The 18,724-nt window shown below is 35.9% G+C and overlaps 1 protein-coding gene across 1 annotated transcript; it reads right to left on the bottom strand.

The window, feature by feature from the left end:
* Positions 1 to 1,122: 1,122 nt before the first annotated feature.
* On the bottom strand, positions 1,123 to 17,292 carry LOC107591258 (death-associated protein 1-like). Its single transcript, XM_016280373.1, has 3 exons — positions 17,186 to 17,292; positions 5,379 to 5,421; positions 1,123 to 1,689 (listed from the first exon to the last, which is right to left on the bottom strand). The coding sequence occupies exons 1-3, from the start codon at positions 17,290 to 17,292 to the stop codon at positions 1,570 to 1,572; spliced, it is 270 nt and encodes an 89-aa protein (XP_016135859.1). The 3' UTR covers positions 1,123 to 1,569.
* Between the last annotated feature and the right edge of the window lie 1,432 nt (positions 17,293 to 18,724).

Genomic DNA, 18,724 nt, shown 5'->3' with positions numbered 1-18,724 from the left:
ACAACCTTGACCTGAAACATGACATTTCGTAAGGGTTTAGCTGCCACTCATGCCTTTGAGGTTCACCTTGTCCAAGTGGGAACAGCAGGTTTGGCCAGCTGGTCTGCTAACGGCACGTATGCATAAGTCTTGCTGCTTTGGGCCCAGTACATGCTGTGGGAACAACCTGAAGTTTGTGGCAGCTGCTGGCTCTTATCGACACCTGAGTGGAACACAAAGTGAATGGAGCGAGATAGGAGGAGAGCTGGAGAACATGAGATAATGAAACAGAGGAAGAGAATGGGGCAAATCCTGAGTGGCGTTAGGTTTGGTGGCTCAGCGCCGCTGAGGCTGAGGAGAACAGGAAGCTGACGGGCTTTGCTATGCTCTACTAGTTCATAGACCATGAAAAGTAGGCCATGGGATTACACATGAACTTTTCCTGCTGAGCTGATTGTATATTCTTACTAACATTAATATTTAATAGGACAAAACAGACATGGCAATTGTTTTTTTAAATTTCAATGCATGCAATTCGAGTACTGAAATTCCTCGACTTCTTACTCTCCACAAATTCTACAATTCAGCTCAGATTGCTGTCATGAACAGCTCAAAATGGGATAAAACATTGTTTTGAAGATAATTTTAACCTTGTGTTACTTTTTCTATTATCTTGGATTCTTCAAAACACACACACGTGTGCGTGTGTATATAAATATATATATATATATATACACACACACACACACACATACACATACATATAGCAATCATATGGTAATTCTAGCATGATTTTTTAAGCAAACATTGAAATTCTTCTTTTTAATCTATATAAATGTCTGCAACTAATTCAATATAATAAAAATGTATATGTAAAATTTAAAATAATAGAATGTACACACACACACGGCTATAGTATTTACCCCTCTATATTTTTTTACATTCATTTGCAATATTTCAATAACTGATTATTTTGTCTGGGAAATGTATTCTCCAAAAATTTCTGAAATTAATTCAACCCAAGGCACACATACTCTCTATTACAGTTTTGTAAATCATTTCAGCCTTACATGTTACTACTTGTTGTGAAAGCACTGATATTTGATATTATGAATGTGTTTTCAAGAGCGAAAAGGCATGTACGGTTTTATATTAACTCTTTATTCAGATAGCCACACCTAGTACCTTATGCTTAATATACAACATTCACCGACTTAAAAAAAAAAAAAAAGATTTATACAATTTACATCTTTCTGGAACTATTTATGTAAGACAAAATTAAAACAAAATAAAACACAGCTCCAAGCATCCCTCATGAAGTGGACCCACATATTTAACATGTTTCTGATTAGTGATTTGCAATGGAGCTTTCAATTTTAGTGTTGCAATGATCTACAGGTAAGAAACAGGAAAAGGAACGCGTGTCATGATACTGTTGGAAACAGGACACTTGCAGGCACAGACGGAAGGGGGAGGGGGGTGTACGGAATGCTTGATGGCAAGAGATCCCTGGCAACCTGAGCAGGTGTTTGGGGTGGTGTGGTCCTGGCCCTGTGCGGGGGGCCGGGGTGGTCTAGAGTTGTGTGAGGCTCACTTCCGGGGCTGGTGGATGTGCTGGTTGATGTGGTGGGCCGGGGGCAGCTTCTGTACCGCAGGCACAGGTTTCTGATGGGCCACCTGGGCAGCAGTAGGGGTGAAGTCTTTATCCCCCTGAGGAGGACAACCAATAGAAACACACCTAATTATAATGGTGACATGGCAAATGCTTTGTGTGCAGTAAATCACACCAATAATTGGACAAAAGTCATGGTTCTCTAATCTGATTGGCTGAAGGGTGTTCGAAGAGTGCTCTGTTGTCGACCAGGGCAGAGTTTTTCAAAAGCATTGTGAGCCAAGTTGATCATAGAGACCATTGGTGTCAATGGTTCTACAGTCTACTTAGGCTTACAATGATTTTGGGAAAAGCTGCCCAGTACTGATGACTGCTGTCTGTGAGCCAGGCTTTATTATACTGTAATGAACTAAAACTGAAACCATTAGGCCACGTGTCCACCAAAGCGGTTTTTTCCAGTTGTTTTCAATGGGAACGCCATATTTTTTAAAACGCCAGAAGAGTGACAAGCGCTGAGCAGCGCTCATCACTGTCACTTTGTAGTCAGCCGTCCAATCACAGTAGAGGAGGAGCGGGGCAAATACCACCCCGACCAACGGTCACATCCTCCTTGTACTACGATTGCTTGTCTCGGAGTATTCATGTCTGTACCAGATGGGATTCTTTAACTACTACGAATATTGATATGAAAAAAAAACAAACAAACAAAAAACTGCTAACAATATTTAATTCGCAAAAGCATCTCAACTGAAAAAACAAGAACAACAAAAAAACGTTGCGCTGCAGAAGCGCTCAGTTGATTTTTTTTTCAGCTGGCTAAAATGTTTTGGTGGACACGGCTTTTAGTGTTAACTGAAATAAAGGTGAAATAAAATATAAATATTCGGAAAAAAAAATTCACGAAATTTGGAAATGTTTTGGAAGTTGTTTTGGCAACTAACTGAAATAAGCTGAAGCACTAAAATTACTAAATGATAAATACAAACTTAAACAGAACTAAAACTGAAACAAAAACACATTTCTTATAGTAATAAAAAAATAACATGACATTAGCAGAAAATTACTAAAACTTAAGTAAAATTAAAATGAAAACAAAATGTAAAAATCTAATTCAAAATATGATTAAAACACATATTATCATATAAACAATAAATGCTGTGTTCGCAGCATTCCAGACCTGAGAATGTGAGCAGTCCAGAGTGGAAGCATTGTTTTCTGAAAGTTTTTATTTTTTGTTTGAAGAATAAGATGGAATAAGAAAACACTTGCTGGCCATATTGTGTCTGACTCAATAATAGCCAGGGTTTAAAAACTGATCAAGGAACTTAATGAAAATGAACAAAATTAAATTGAATGTAATTGTGTAATTTTAACAACTGAAAATAATTTTGTATAACTTATGTTTCTAAGGAATATCACACTCACAACTATGCTGTTGCTCAGAATGATATCCAGTACTCGAATGTGATATTGCTTAATTATGACGATTCATATCAGCAACAACAAAGACATCAAGTATATATATTTTGGTTGCCATCTTTTTAAAATCTAAACTACTTTTTAAGAGATGCCGAGACCTCCTTGCCTTAGTTACACGTCTATTAACATGAAAAGAAAAGCGGCACACAGAAGCATCTGATGTGCAACCGCTGGATGCCCAGTGAGGATAAAAAGCAGCAGCCGCAGACATTCTTCAGCATCACTTTAATCTGTATGAGAGAGTCTTTCAGAGCAAATATGTGAAGCTTTTGAAGTAGATTACGGGGTGGACAGTCCAAGACTGAACACAAGCGTGGCATTTTCTGTCTGTTTACCAGCTTGCCAGAGGACAAAAAGAGCCTCAGATGTGAGTATTTAGAGAGGAAATATTGCAGAAATTGTGTCTCTTGAGCACTATTTAGATCACTTCAAAGTAAAAGGAGCCCACTGCCTCAGTAAAAGTGCTCCATGTGCATCTAGGGTCACACACTGTGACATGCGTAATCAATCACAATGCTCTCTTATACACCTCCTTGTAAGCACAGACGGATGCATTATGTCACAGCCTCCATCAAAACACAATAAATCCTGAGACGCGGCCAATCCCGTGGCTGCGGACCAGATTAAGGTCAGCTCGGTCTGGAAAAGAGCAGAGTGGACTCTATGAGACTAGCTCTTCAACAAACCCCATACAGAGTCTCCAGAGCATTGGACTATTGATATCATCTCAATAAGTGATGCAAGACTTATCAGAGCAAACTGTCTATGTCTGAGCCTCGGGCTTGGGTGATTTTAAACATTTTAAAACGAATTTGGTGCTACTTTTGATTATTTAAAGAACCATTCACACCAGAGGCAAATAGTTGTTTGCAGGTAAATGTTTGAATATGAATAAGGTGTTCCTATAGTGCTATTCAAACGGAGTATAAACATTTACATGCTGACAATTCAATATTTTTTATATGTACAGCAGTTTAAAATGTCTAAATCAGTGATAGGCAAACTTGGCCCTTCCAGGCCACTTTCCTGCAGAGATTTGATCCAACCCTGATAAAACTCACCTGCCTGTAGCTTTCTAGTAGTCTTGAAGACAATGATTAGCTGGTTCAGGTGTGTTTGATTAGAGTTGGAGCTAAACTCTGAAGGAAAGTGACCTGGAAGGACCAAGTTTGCCCACCCCTGGTCTAAATGTAAAACTGACTGACCAATAAGATGAGAATGACATATTTAAATATGTCCATGATAGAATAAAATGATAGAAATGTATAATATTACACTTTTTATTTGTGTACATTACATACAGAAAAAAATGGGTCAGAATTGTACCTTTTGGGGTACAACAGCTTGTCACTGGAGCAGTACCCTTAAAATGACATATTTGTACCTTTTTCTGTGTATATTAGGTACCATGTGTTCAATTATTCTGACATTAAAGCTATAGTTCACCCAAAAATGAAAGTCCTTTCATCAATTACTCACCCTCATGTTGTTCCAAACCTGTAAGACCTTTGTTCATCTTCGGAACACAAATTAAGATATTTTTGATGAAATTCGAGAGCTTTCTGACCCTACATAGACAGCAACGCAACTGACACGTACAAGGCCTAGAAAGGTAGCAAGGACATTGTTAAAATAGTCCATGTGACATCAGTGGTTCAACCTTAATTTTATGAAGCTACGAGAATACTTTTTGTGCGCAAAGAAAACAAAAACAACACCTTTATTCAACAATTTCTTGCCACATGGACTATTTTAACGATGTCCTTACTACCTTTCTGGGCCTTGAATGTGGTAGTTACTTTGTTGTCTATCAGATTTAATAAAAAATATCTTAATTTGTGTTCCTGAAGAGGAACAAAGTTCTTATGGGTTTGAAACGATGTGAGGGCGGGTAATTAATTAATTTTCATTTTTGGGTGAACTATCCCTTTAAAACATAAAACTGGCAATTTATTTGGACTTAAAATTAATCCTAACAGCTTGCTTGATCTGCATCCTGTCACTGTGTTTCTCTCAGAGCCGTTTGACGGTCTTCTCCTTTTTTCTACTCTGTCGGCAGACCAACTGGTGCATTTATACACCAGTGTCACCTAGAGTACAGGGTAGAATTTAGCCTCATGAACATTCAGGTGTCAGTCTTTGGTATGAATAGATCTTTTGCAAACAGCAGCGGTTGCTCTAAGTTGCTCTGGACGAAGCTAATAGAAAGTTAACTGGTAGACACCAACAAAACTCAAAACGTTGGACCAGAGACAACCTGGCCTAGTTTGATTTAGATGTTATGTAATCAATGGACATGTGTACCTACCTTTGTGACAACTCCTGAGACCACAACAGGTAGCTTTGGTGGGCTAGAGATTGAGGAAAATAAGAAAGCCACAGTTACAAACAGAAAGCAATACATTTAAAACAAAAAGCAAAAACGCTTTAAATATATGTGCTAGTTAATGAAGTATAAGCAAAACAGATGACAAAGTGTTTATGAAGCAAAACATTCTCATGTCAAACAGCAACTGATTGTAAATAAGCTTGTATATTAATCAGTCTCTGATTTTTTAGCATCATTAATTTTTTCACAGGGAATTTGTGAAGGAGAACACAAACAACTCTGTATTCTGGAAATGAATAACACCACTCATATTTTAGAGAGGGGAATTTTTTTTTTGTGGATTTCAACCAGATTTGGCTCAACAGTGCTGCCTTGTGTCTAGGCCAGAGACACCTTTAAACTGAATTTATTCAGACGGCGAGGGCCAAAGTTTGTGTTTGCTGGTAAGATGAGTGAAATGAGATGGAGGTTTCCAAACATTTAAACCAACTAAAAACAAACGGTTTATAAGAGATCCAATACATGTGAATGTGAATTTAGACAGCAGCTAGTGAGACGTACATCTGCCTCAACAGTAAATTTTCCTCTTCTTCCATCTAAATCCTCCCCAACTACATTATTAACTAACTCATTTTACTCTTTACGTTACAGATTTTTAAAACGTGCTTTAAATGTATAGCAAATCCCACTGTATCTCAGATTGACATTCTGAATACGGAATTTTCTGAATATAAAATTTTACTTAAATGGCTGTATTTAATTAATAATTATTAAGTATATACTATATTTTAATGTTAATATTTTGAAAAGTAAACATTAAAAACGATACATATTAAAGAAAAATTACACAATTAATAATGACTGAATTATGAATGATTGAATGTGAATAGTTATGAATATTTAATGCATTATTATTAATATTGGGATATTAATTATTATACTTCAGATATATTAAGATATTGTATTGTAGTAGCTATACAGTATCACAAAGCCCAAAAGACATAGCAAGGCTTTGTGACAAATCATCAGGGCTACTTATCAGCATCCGCAAATACATATTTTATTATTTTTTTCAACGCCGAGCTGACAGCAGATTGTCGGCTGTATGAAATCAAAGTGTGAGGCCTGTGCCGATTAGCTGAAGGTCAACAGGCAGCATCATTATGTGCACGGGAGCTCGAGCAAAATCGAGCTCAATCAGAGGCCTGACGCAGCTGTCAGCAGATGCCCTCTACTCCATATAACCGCTGGAAGGAAGCGTCTTCTCCATCCGGACACGTATCTGATCGGATGCATGGATGGAATGCTAATGCAGCAAATTAGCTACAGCCCTGATGGAAACAACATCATATAGATTTCACATTCTGCATGCGTGATCGGCATTCACCGGGCCACCAATTACAGTGGGATCAACGTGATAATTATTCTTCTAATTGTAGCCTAACATGGAATACAATATCACCGATGAGTAAAACATGACAATAAACAAGATCCTGCCTAAATAGCTATTTGAACATTGGTTAACATTAACCAATAGGCCACATGGCACTGATGATGTAAACTGCAAAGTAATTGCATTTTGATATTATAAGTAAAAAATTTAAATAAATACATAAAATAAAATGAAGTGAAATAATATAATATTATAAAATATATATTTTTTGGAATCGATGTACACTGAATCCACTGTTGAATCAAATATACAATAAACAATACTATAACTTACCGATTCTAAATTACATGACGTAATCCATTACATATTTCAAGTAATATAATCAGACTACTGTTTGATTACTTTTAACCTAACTCGTTTATCACATTGATTTAAATAGGATAATACTGCACCACATTGATAATAAAATGCAAAGAAAATATATAACGTGGACATAACGGAAAGGAAAATTTAAAAGATGGAAAAGAATTAGGGAGAAATAATAAATTATGAAGAATTTATTGCTATAATGTGAATATATGTAATCAAATAATCAATAAAAAAAAGTAACTGTAGCCTGATTGTGAGCATTTTAAAATGTAATTGAATCTAATTTCAAATACTTAATTTTTGGAATTTGATTACACAATCCAGACTGCACATAATCAGTTACTACCCAGTTCTCAAAATTTGAATTTTTTGGGTGAACTATTCCTTTACGTCCTGGTCAGTTCTCAAGGCCTGCATGCATGGAAACTAGGGGGAGTAAACGGAGAGCTCTGATGCAAAACCAGGTACTCCAGGCAGTGGGTAAGGTACAAAATGGCCTATAAACCTTCCCGAGGGACAGGGAATTTACCACCACCATCTGAGCACAGAGCAGAAACATGGCCCCAGGCTTGTGCAAGCCGTCAGCCTCAGAAATGACTCTCATTCATTTTCCAAAGCCAACTGTTTCCCTTAAAGCACTAAGTCAGAAGAGAAGGTCAAGAGTGATAATTGACCTTGACAAGAAAAATGGTCTATTGGAAATAGAATTATAATGTCAAAGAGAAAGTTTAAAGAGTGGCCGATTTCCAGTAGCCCCTGTCAAATACTACAGCGCCTGTTACACCACCACTCGCACACTACATGAAACAGAGCTATAAAAGCAAACAGTTCAATTGTTATCACCGCGTGAGACAATCCTGATGTCTCAACATACTTGAGACTGAAAATAAATGAGGGCATTGTGAGAAAGGGCTTCATCTCTAATGCTGTGAAATCCAGTATATGTCAGAAGTTTGTGGCTTTCATCTCGCTGAGAAGCCAAGGAAACTCCAAAGATAGCTCAAGACAGTGAAAGAGAGAGAGAGACTTTGCATAGGGATAATCTCACTTTGAGGCATAACAGTGCTGCTCAACCTGTCACATAGCTTCCTATCTTTTAAAAGAGACAGCTGTATAATCTCAGATTAAGCGGACACTCCTTTTTCTAAGGGCAAAAATCTTATAAAGCCCTGTTTCAAGAAAATGTGAGATTTTGGGCTCAAAAGCCAAGTTATTGAAATCATGCTGTGAACGAATTCAAAAAAGCAAGCAGGATGATATTTCTAAACTGTTATAGCTTGTTTAGAATTTGCTGAATGGAAAAGGATAAGAACATAAAAACTGATCAAATACATGTTATCTATTTCTCCTTTGGAGGTCATTCAAAAAGGTATGTTTTGGGATATAATTATTAACCCCAATACTTTGAACTTTCTTTGTGTACAGATTAAGAGTTATGATACATAAAATGATAATCAGGTACACAGTTCACCCAATTCCTTTCTCAGCAATGAGATTCCTCACCTGAGGGTGGCAGCAGTGTGCTGGGGTTTAAACCAGGCCAGAGACGTTTTAAATCCTAAAGAGCGTCTAATTTCACAAAGCTAAAATAGATTACAAGGTTAATATGAAGGTCAATAACTGAAATATTTAATCTTAAACAAAAACATTCACAAAAAGCCAAGGCAGAATGTTCTTGTGCAGAAGATGCAGTCTACAATTTATACAGAAGGCAGCAGTGTCACATGATCCTTCACAAATCCTTCTAATATGCTGTTTTGGTGATCAGTTATAAATTATTATTGATGCTTAGTTATTAATAATAGTTCTTATTATTAAGGTTGAGGCAGTATTTGTTGCTTAATATTTTTGTGGAAAACGTGATCCATTTGTTTCCAGAATTCTTCGATAAATGGAAAGTTTCCTTGGTGAATAAAAGTGGTAATTTAGGATTTTAAATTTTACTTATGTGTTTTCCACAAAAATATTTGTTAATATCAACAGTTAATATCAACACTGATAATAAGAAATATTTCCCGAGCAGCAAATCATCATATTGGAATGATTTCTGAAGGATCATGCGACACTGAAGACTGGAGTAAACTGAAGACACACACACACACACACACACACACTTAACCATTTAAATGGGGACATTCCATAGGCGTAATGGTTTTTATACTGTACAAACTGTATATTCTAATCGCCCTACACCAACCATACACCTAAAACCTACACCTTACAGAAAACTTTCTGCATTTTTACAACAAAAAAAACAAAAACACCTTTATTTACTTAATTTTTTTATACCAGTTTTACAAATGAGGACATCCCCAAAGGGAGGTTTTTTTTTGGAGATTTTGTCAGGTTTAGTTAACTTTTGGGTACAAATTTGTCCCCAAAATATGGTTAAGTAGGTACACACACACACTCACACTTAACCATTTAAATGGGGACATTCCATAGGCGTAATGGTTTTTATACTGTACAAACTGTATATTCTAATCGCCCTACACCAACCATACACCTAAAACCTACACCTTACAGAAAACTTTCTGCATTTTTACAACAAAAAAAACAAAAACACCTTTATTTACTTTATTTTTTTATACCAGTTTTACAAATGAGGACATCCCCAAAGGGAGGTTTTTTTTTGGAGATTTTGTCAGGTTTAGTTAACTTTTGGGTACAAATTTGTCCCCAAAATATGGTTAAGTAGGTACACACACACACTCAAAAATAAAATGTTTTAATGTTTTTTTAAAGACATTTCTTCTGCTCATCAAGGATGCATTTATTTGATCAAAAACAGAAAAAAACAGTAATATTGTGAAGTATCATTACAATTTAAAATAACAGTTTTCCATTTGAACATACTGTAAAATATCATTTGATCTGATTTAATGTTGGAAACATTTTTGGAACCCGTGACATTTTATCAGGATTCTTTGATGAATAAAAAGTTAAAAAGAACAGCATTTATTCAAAATAGAAATATTTAAAATAAAATAAAAGTCTTTACCATCACTTTTTATTGATTTAACACATCTTTGCTGCAAAAAAACCCAATAAAAAATAAAAAAAATTACCAACCCCAAACATTTGAACGGTGTACATTATTAAAAAATATTTTTTAAATAAATGCTGTTATTTTTTACTTTTTATTCAAAGAATACTGAAAAAATTATCACAGATTCCAAAAAATATTAAGCTACAAAAACGGTTTCCAATATTGATAATAAATCTGCATATTAGATTGATTTCTGAGAGATCATGTGACACTGAAGATTGGGTAAGAATGTTGAAAACTCAGCTTTGCATCACAGGAATAAATTATGTTTTAAATTATATTAAAATAGTAAACCATTATTTTAAATTGTAATAATATTTCATATGACTGTTTTTATCTGTATTTTTGATAAAATAAATACAACTTCGATGAGCATAAGATACTTCTTTAAAAAAAACTGATTGAAAAATTGAAAATCTTTCTGATCTGAAACTTTTGATCGGTACATACGATGAGGGAAGGGAAGACCCCCTGTAGAGAGTGATAGAGATTGTGTGTAGGAAGGAAGAGAGTGAGCTGGTACATTACAAGCAAACTCAGCTTCAGGAGCAAAAGCGATTGCTGCAATTAACAAGTCGGCACAGACACTCACAACTTGCTGTCGTCATGGCAACCACGTGGCATAGCTTTTATTTACTGATGAGCTAAATCGGGAGGAAACAGCAAAAACCTCTCGTCTGGAGCTAAGGGAATGAACCGTGCAAATGAAGCAAAATTGGACTGGACCTAAAGCTCCATACTTAGCCTCTGCTGCAAACAAGAATGAGTCTCAACATCAGCAGAATATAAACACAGGGGTGGACGGAGGAAAGCATCTGTAAAACAGAGCTCAGAGTAGTACACTCTTACTGGCTTCTGAAACCACAATCAAATGAACCAAAATATTGAATAAACGAACATGAAATGACATGAGCAGGAGCTTGTTAATGAGAGGTGTTACAGTTCTGCTGAGCTTTCTGTGTGGCCTGATGATAGGTTAGAAAAACCACACACAGGTGGCACGACACGGACACAATAGCGCTCTGATGAATGGCTTGCTTGCTATAATTACTATTATCCGATTAAAAAGTCCTTCCCCTCTGAAATTAACTAAGGTATGGGGTAAAACGACATCGGTATCTGTTCCTTATCATACAACAGTTTGCAGTAGCGAGACTAACCCTTGAGGTTTTTCCAAAAACTGATGATGGAAAAAATGCTAAAATACTCACAATTATGACTGATTTTAGGATCTAGTTGGGCAAAAATCTAGATAATGCACAAAAGATCTTTTCCTCAAAGCACTGGGCGGATGGGGAAGTCAGATTTGGACTTTAGTTATGCAGCTCCATGTGTGGTTTGACTGACAGGCGGAACATTTGAAAAGTAACTTCTGTGGTAATGAGATAACATATAGTTATACAGAAATTCTTCCGACACAGCAGTGAGGCAAATTTAAGCAGATTAACTGAAACAACACACCAAGAGCCCATTATTCCAATAGCGTCAGCACACTTCGCTAAACAGCGCAGAGAGGGAAACTAGCGTGGAAATAATTGTCATCAAACTGTCAATTTTTATTTGCCTTTTTTTCATGTTGCTTTATTAAAAGTCAGCACCCCATCCCAATTTTCACCATCGGAACGCAGGCAGTGGGATGCGCTTTAGCAGGGGCTGAAATGTGGTGTTGTTTCCCCCAGCGCAGTGGATGAAGTTACTGTAAAGTGGCCAAACATTGATTGCAGTGTGTGGGAAGTCGCAGTCCAGCCTATGAGCTTCTACAGAAACCGCTTCTGCTCCAGGGTTCAGCTAATGACCTGAATCTGCCTGCCAGTTACTAGCAATCACACTCCATGTGTTACACACACTCTTCTAAACCTTCAACATACCGAGAAGCCCTAATATTCTGACTAATTATTTAAATGAAAACAAACAAAAATCCAGATGCCACAAAATTAGCATTATTAATAAAATGTGTGTTATATATATATATATATATATATATATATATATATATATATATATATATATATATATATATATAAATAAATATTATTATTATTTACACTACTGCTCAGTTAGCTAATACTTCTATTATTAATTAATCAAAAGTAACAAACTTTCACATTGTTAAAAAAAAAAAATCTAAATAAATTCTAATAAATGCTGTTCTTTTGAATTTTCTATTAATCAAATATTTATCGTTCTATTCTCTGTTCATCTATTCCATAAAAATATTAAGCAGCACAACTGTTTTCAACTGTGATAATGATAAAATGTTTTAGATGACTAAATCAGCATATTAGAATGATTATGCAACACAGCAGACTGGATTAATGGCTGCTGAAAATTCACAGGAAACAATTTATTGCATTACATGAATTAAATTTTATTCTAAATGAAATGTATTCAAATAGAAAATTGCAACAATACCTCACAATATTACTGTATTTTTGATCAAATAAATGAAGCCTTCATGAGCATAAGAGACTTCAAAAACATTCAAAAAATCTTGACGACCCCAAACTTTTGAACAGTAATGCATATTACGAAGCATGCAAAATGTAGTGTAACTTTTTAGCGAATGCTGTATGCATGGACACTCCTGATGACACAAATTATAGATCATTGCGAACCACGGATGGTCAAAGTATACTTTGGGCTTAAGTATAAAGAAAGGACAGGGAAGACAGCGGAGGCGGACGCATCAAAGAGTGAGCTCACCAGCACAGCACATCACATTAGCATCTCAGACCCATTCCATTTTGGCCTCCGATCCATCTGAGAAGCCCAAATTACATTTGACAGGTGGTCCCTAGACAGTGCCACTTGACTTGCTTCGACAAATGTGCAATTTTTCCATCAGAAGCCACCTGCTTACAGGTCATCTCACTGATAGCAAAGAGAACATGGAGGAAGAGTGAACAGAGCAAGACATGAGAGTGTGTGCATGTCTGGCACATTCGGCCACACTTAAAAATGTATTAATATCTATAATAAAAGATGAAATACAGAGCAGGAACGCTTCAATCAAACTGAAACTCAATTTTGAGCTGCTCATAAAGGTTCAATGATCCGTGGCCATGGAAAGCATTAGACTTAATCCTGATCTCACTGAAAACATCTGTGAATTTGTTTAAAGACGTGTATGGGAGCATTGTGAAGGAATAATGTTTGCAGAGAACACCGCTTAGCTTTCGCCAAACAAAACCAACCCAGATGAAGGAAATCGAGTGTAAGATGACAATTCAGGCATGTTACTTCTGTCCATTGTTAAGTTTTGGCTCCTTACACCAGGTCTTGTGCATTGGCCTTGTACAACTACTGTACAATTTCCCTCATTCCAGCGTTCTGAAACTAAACCCAGCTGAGACAGGTTCACAGAGGTCCTAATTTAATTCCACAGCACTTTCTGACGATGTATTGTGAAGGATTTTGCTTCTGTCTCTCTCTGTTGTTGAGCTTCTATTTGCAACTACTGTCTTGCATTTTGTCTTTGTCTGGTATATTATATTGGCAAAATCTTTTTCTTTTGACTCACTAAATGTGTGCCAGACATCTTTAATGGCTGACACACTATTTAGCATTCAGCATAATGACTCACTTTTGCTGATGGATTATTATGTTTAGTTATGCGAGTCCCCCACATGCATACATTGAGGGCCACAAGCAACTTGGTGGATCAGATGCGAAAATGTCTCCTTGGTTGGGAAATGTAATTTTATTATCTATATCACTTCTAAATTTAGGGTATGATAATTTCGTTTTTTTAGTGGCTCTTAATATTACCATTAATATTAGCTCTGAGCTGTTCATTTCCTTTGATATGTAATTACGAGTTTCTATGGCAACACAATTAATGCCAAAATTAATTTGTGTAATCAATAGCCAAAACCACAATTTATTTTCCATTTTTTTGCAAATGCCTTATTAATAAACTTACATAAGTTAGATATTCATCTCTGTGTTAGATGTATTATTTAATCAGATTCATGTCAGATTACTCTAGCTTTATTTTGACATTATAATTAGTCAGTTTAAGAATTATTAAACAGAAATGTTACTAAAGAATTGTACTACTAAATTTGCTGCTACTTCTGCATGACACTACAGTAGTCAGAAGATACAAGTCAGAGCATATTTGAAGTTTACAAGTTGTGATTATGAGTTCTACGAAGATGTGAACACTTTTTACAAGTAAGAACCTTGTAATTTTGTTAATTCCGATATGGTGTGAATGTGCTATTTTTGCTCAGTTAGTTAGTTACATAAATACAGATACATACAGAAAATGGGTGAAATTATATTAAAATCGATTAAATGTATTACAATTAGATTTAAATACGAGAGTATTTGAAATTTAATTGCAATAAATTGTTAATATAATATATTCATTAAATTAATTCACTTGAAAAATGTAAAAAGATTGACATTTTTATATTAATATTAAATATTTCGAAAAATAAAACATTCGTAGAAGCTGTAATGATTTGTTCCTGTTTTTATTTTACATAACTTTAAATGAAACTCCCCTGATTAAGTAAGAAAAAAAAGATTTATTAAATTGGGAGTTTTGGGAATCAACACAAAGATGAAGAAACATCCATTAATCAGCCAAGCAGACAAAATAACTGGCCTATAACATACTATTAGCCTATAACTACAACAAAAAAAAGCTGAATTAACTGATAATAACCAACCACTATAATAACCATGCAAATAATCTCATTGTTGTCAACAACTAAAACAAGCTTTGGAAAACCATCTGAGCACAAAGAGACTACACAGGAAAATGGCGAGTTTCCTCTTGGCTTGCCAGTGGTGCGAGAAAATGCCAAACCTAATAACGTGGGTGGACGGATCACATTCTAACATCACAGTGCTTGGGCACTGAAACCGCATTTCAAACTCTTCTCTGAAACGTCCACTTGCGAATGGCTGCCACGTTTCTGAAGGAAAGCCAGAGATATTAAAAGCAGCTTTAAGCTTGTTCAGGAATGATACACCTCGTAGGATTTCCTGAAGCAGGCTGAGTGAGCTGATAAGGGCTCGCTTGCAGACCCGCTGTAACGGGGCAGCCCATGAGTCATCAGGTGGAGGGGACCGCTAACAAAGCCATAAAGCCCATCAGAATCAGCAGTCAAACCCTATGAACACACCTCAGTAGCGCTGAAAACAGGTCAGCTATGACAACACAAACGGGGAAATCTGAGGACTGTAAAACTTTTGCACTGCACATGTGCACTTGCGCGACTAACAGCTAAGACAGCTACCTAGTAGCAACAAGCAGAAAACTCAGTGAAACCTATTTAATCTAAACACACTCAACCACAATGAAGAAAAAGAAAAAAACGGAACACGTGGCAATATCCGGCTGTTGCCACATCCTAACTGACACACCCAAGATTACATTTAGTTTGTGACCAAAAATGATTGTCATGTGCTCACCAATCCAGAAATGTGTGTTAAGACGGCCAAATTCACCTTCACTTTTAGTCATTGAGAGACAGATGGGCACTAACAGTGACTTCATCATCATATTAAATATTCTGGTTTAGTGTGGGCCGCTTCACCAACACAGAGCAGAGAAAGTCCAAGCTAAGAAAAACATTTCTCGTTTTAGCAGAAACCTCTCCATATACCCACAGTCATATGGGAATTGCACACCTGTGTCACTGATCAAATGTTCAACTCAGACAATGCAGAACCAAGACTTTCATAGCGTTACTAAAGTCTATAAAGAATTGTGTTACTTGGAAAGTAAAGGGATAGTTCACCCAAAAACTACTGTCATTAATTACTCACCCTCATGTCGTTATAAACCCGTAAGACCTCCGTTCATCTTCGGAACACAAATTAAGATATTTTTGATGAATTCTGAGAGCTCTCTGACCCTCCCATAGACAGCAAGGATCCGTACACGATCAAGGCTCAGAAACGTACCAAGGACATCTTTAAAATAATCCATGTGACATCAGTGGTTCAACCGTAATTTTACGAAGCTACGAAAATACTTTTTGTGTGCAAAGAAAACAAAAAGAACGACTTTATTCAACAATTTGTCTCCGCGTCACCCTATAGTGCCATTTTGGGGAGTATCACATACGTAAACAACATATGCAACATGTACGCATATATGTTGTTTATGTTGTTTACTCTTTGATCTGAATGTAAACAACGAACATGAGTGATTAATGACAGAATTTAAATTTTTGGGTGAACTATCCCTTGAAGTAGGGCTGCATGATTAATCACATTAAAAATTAAAACGAGATATGGCTTAGTGCAATCATCAAATCACAAAGTATGCAATTGAATTAAATAAATGTATATACTGTGCGTTTCAGTGCGGCACTGTGTTTTCTTACACGCCAGCAACTCATGATCTGCTGTTTTCAGTGTTTCAGAGAAAAAGAAAAAAAAACATACACATTATTTTAAATAGAATCTTCTATGAGAAAATTGGAAATATCTATTTAAACAACAATCAATCACAGTTTAATATTATTATTCAAAATATCCACCAGCAGAATTCAGCGACTGACCAACCAGAATTAAGTATTAAAGTGAGCTGTACGATACATTTAAATAAAATGTCTTGATAAGAGACTGGTTATTGCTGGAAATAGTTTACCTGAGGAGGTTTTAAAAGGTTGGTAGCGTGCAAGTAAACAGAATTTAAAAGTATAAGCATGAGCATAAAGATACTACAGGGTTATGAAGTGATGTATAAGAACTGAAACCTATTTTGATTTTTATTCTCTATTGGAGAAGCATCAAAATTATAAGACTTACGAGCCTACAATCTCTTCAAATATACTTCATAAATAAAACCAATCAATAAAAAACAAAGCAATAATGATTCTGACAAGCTATAGCTGAAAATAGAGACGACCATATGCTTCACTAGAAAAAAAACAGTCTGTCAGTGCAGAGGTGTATGGTGAACTAGAATTGAAATCCATACTTCAGAAATGTGAAGGTCAGAATACTTACATCTCAGTCTCATATTCTTTACTGTCTTTGTCATTCTTCTTGTCTGGCACATCATTTGCAGATTGGTGCTTCTGAACTATCCGCATGCCTCCTGCTTTTACTGCCATAAATAAACACAAACAGTTCAGAGTTTATTTCCAGACACTGGTGGTAACTGAAATTGCATTTATTATACAATGTCATCAAATAACATAAATCACAAGTGGCCATTTTAATATGCAACCTTAAGCTATCTTTTTTCCCTTGGCCTACTATTAGGGCCATTACACACATGTTGTTATCTGATTTCTTGTGTACTTTACACCACACCGACAGATATGCTGACAGAGTGAAACACAATGCAAAAATCACACATTTACATTTTGTGAAAGGAAAAATATTTGGATGAAAATCTGCGCCATGTCATATAATCAAACATGGTTGATCTTTAACATACACTGTCTCTTAGAGACAAATGGCTACTTGGGAAGAGCTTGCAAGCAGCATAACACATCAGCTGAATCATGCACTAGGGAAAATCCATAAAAGTATGACTTTCAAATCCCTTGTGAGCATATGTGTAAACAATGAAGAGCTGACACCAACTTTTATTATAGGTATTTTTCTTGACACGCCAACCAAAATCCAGTAACTTTATTCTATTTTTGTTGGAAGTCTTTTTTGCTCATTTTATCCCTCTATCCAACTTATCCTTATTTCATTTATATATAAAAAAAAATAAAATAAAAAAAAAATATAAAAAATTTGCGCATCATGATTCAACCCTGTTATTATCAAACACACCGGTTTTTTGTATATTATATATATACACATACATACACAAACATACATACATACAGGTGCATCTCAATAAATTAGAATGTCATGGAAAAGTTCATTTATTTCAGTAATTCAACTCAAATTGTGAAACTCGTGTATTAAATACATTAAATCCACAGAGACTGAAGTAGTTTCAATCCTTCAGGTTCCTGGCTGAAAAATAACGCACACTTCTGTCGACTTCGTCAACGTGGCTTTTTCCTGCCCATTGTTTGGCAACGGTGCGTGATGACGCCAGTGGTCGGCTCCAACCAATAGGAGCGTTTATTGAGAAAGGACGTTCCTCCTCTTTACTATGGAAAGTCTAATGGGACATACGAGAAGTATCAGAAAATACAAACCTGCATGCATTTGTAGAGGAGCCGTGTAGCTTTTATTAATAAATGCATACTAGCCCAAACAGGTGATAGAGAGAGGGAAGAAAATGCCTTTGTTTTTATATTTAAAAAATGATTGATAAATCATCAGCATAATTTAATTAAAATTATTTATGGTAACATTACTCACATGAGTTGAGGTCCCTGGTCGATGCACTCTTTTTCATACCTGAAATCATTAACTCTGGGTCATTCTGAGCCCCGGGTAAAAGGAATCATTCACGTTTCACACTGCTCATAATTTAATCCTCCTGGAAATTCATAAAAAGACGTTCATATTTACAGCGTTTAGTGTCAAGCTGTCAGCGATTGGATGAACGCGGCACGTGACATCTTTACGTAA

The sequence above is a fragment of the Sinocyclocheilus grahami genome, unplaced genomic scaffold (genome assembly GCF_001515645.1).
Source record: "Sinocyclocheilus grahami isolate Dianchi unplaced genomic scaffold, SAMN03320097.WGS_v1.1 scaffold139.1, whole genome shotgun sequence".
NCBI classification, from domain to species: domain Eukaryota; kingdom Metazoa; phylum Chordata; class Actinopteri; order Cypriniformes; family Cyprinidae; genus Sinocyclocheilus; species Sinocyclocheilus grahami.
The sequence above is the reverse complement of the archived record's forward strand: the minus strand, read 5'-3'. Positions and strand labels throughout refer to the sequence as shown.

Excerpts from the sequence above, each read along its gene's own strand:
- LOC107591258 (XM_016280373.1), bottom strand. The coding sequence starts at position 17,292 with ATGGCAGTAAAAGCAGGAGGCATGCGGATAGTTCAGAAGCACCAATCT. Across the intron at positions 5,422-17,185 it reads AAAGAATATGAGACTGAGAT|CCCACCAAAGCTACCTGTTG; the intron begins GTAAGTATTCTG and ends CTCAATCTCTAG. Across the intron at positions 1,690-5,378 it reads TCTCAGGAGTTGTCACAAAG|GGGGATAAAGACTTCACCCC; the intron begins GTAGGTACACAT and ends TGTCCTCCTCAG.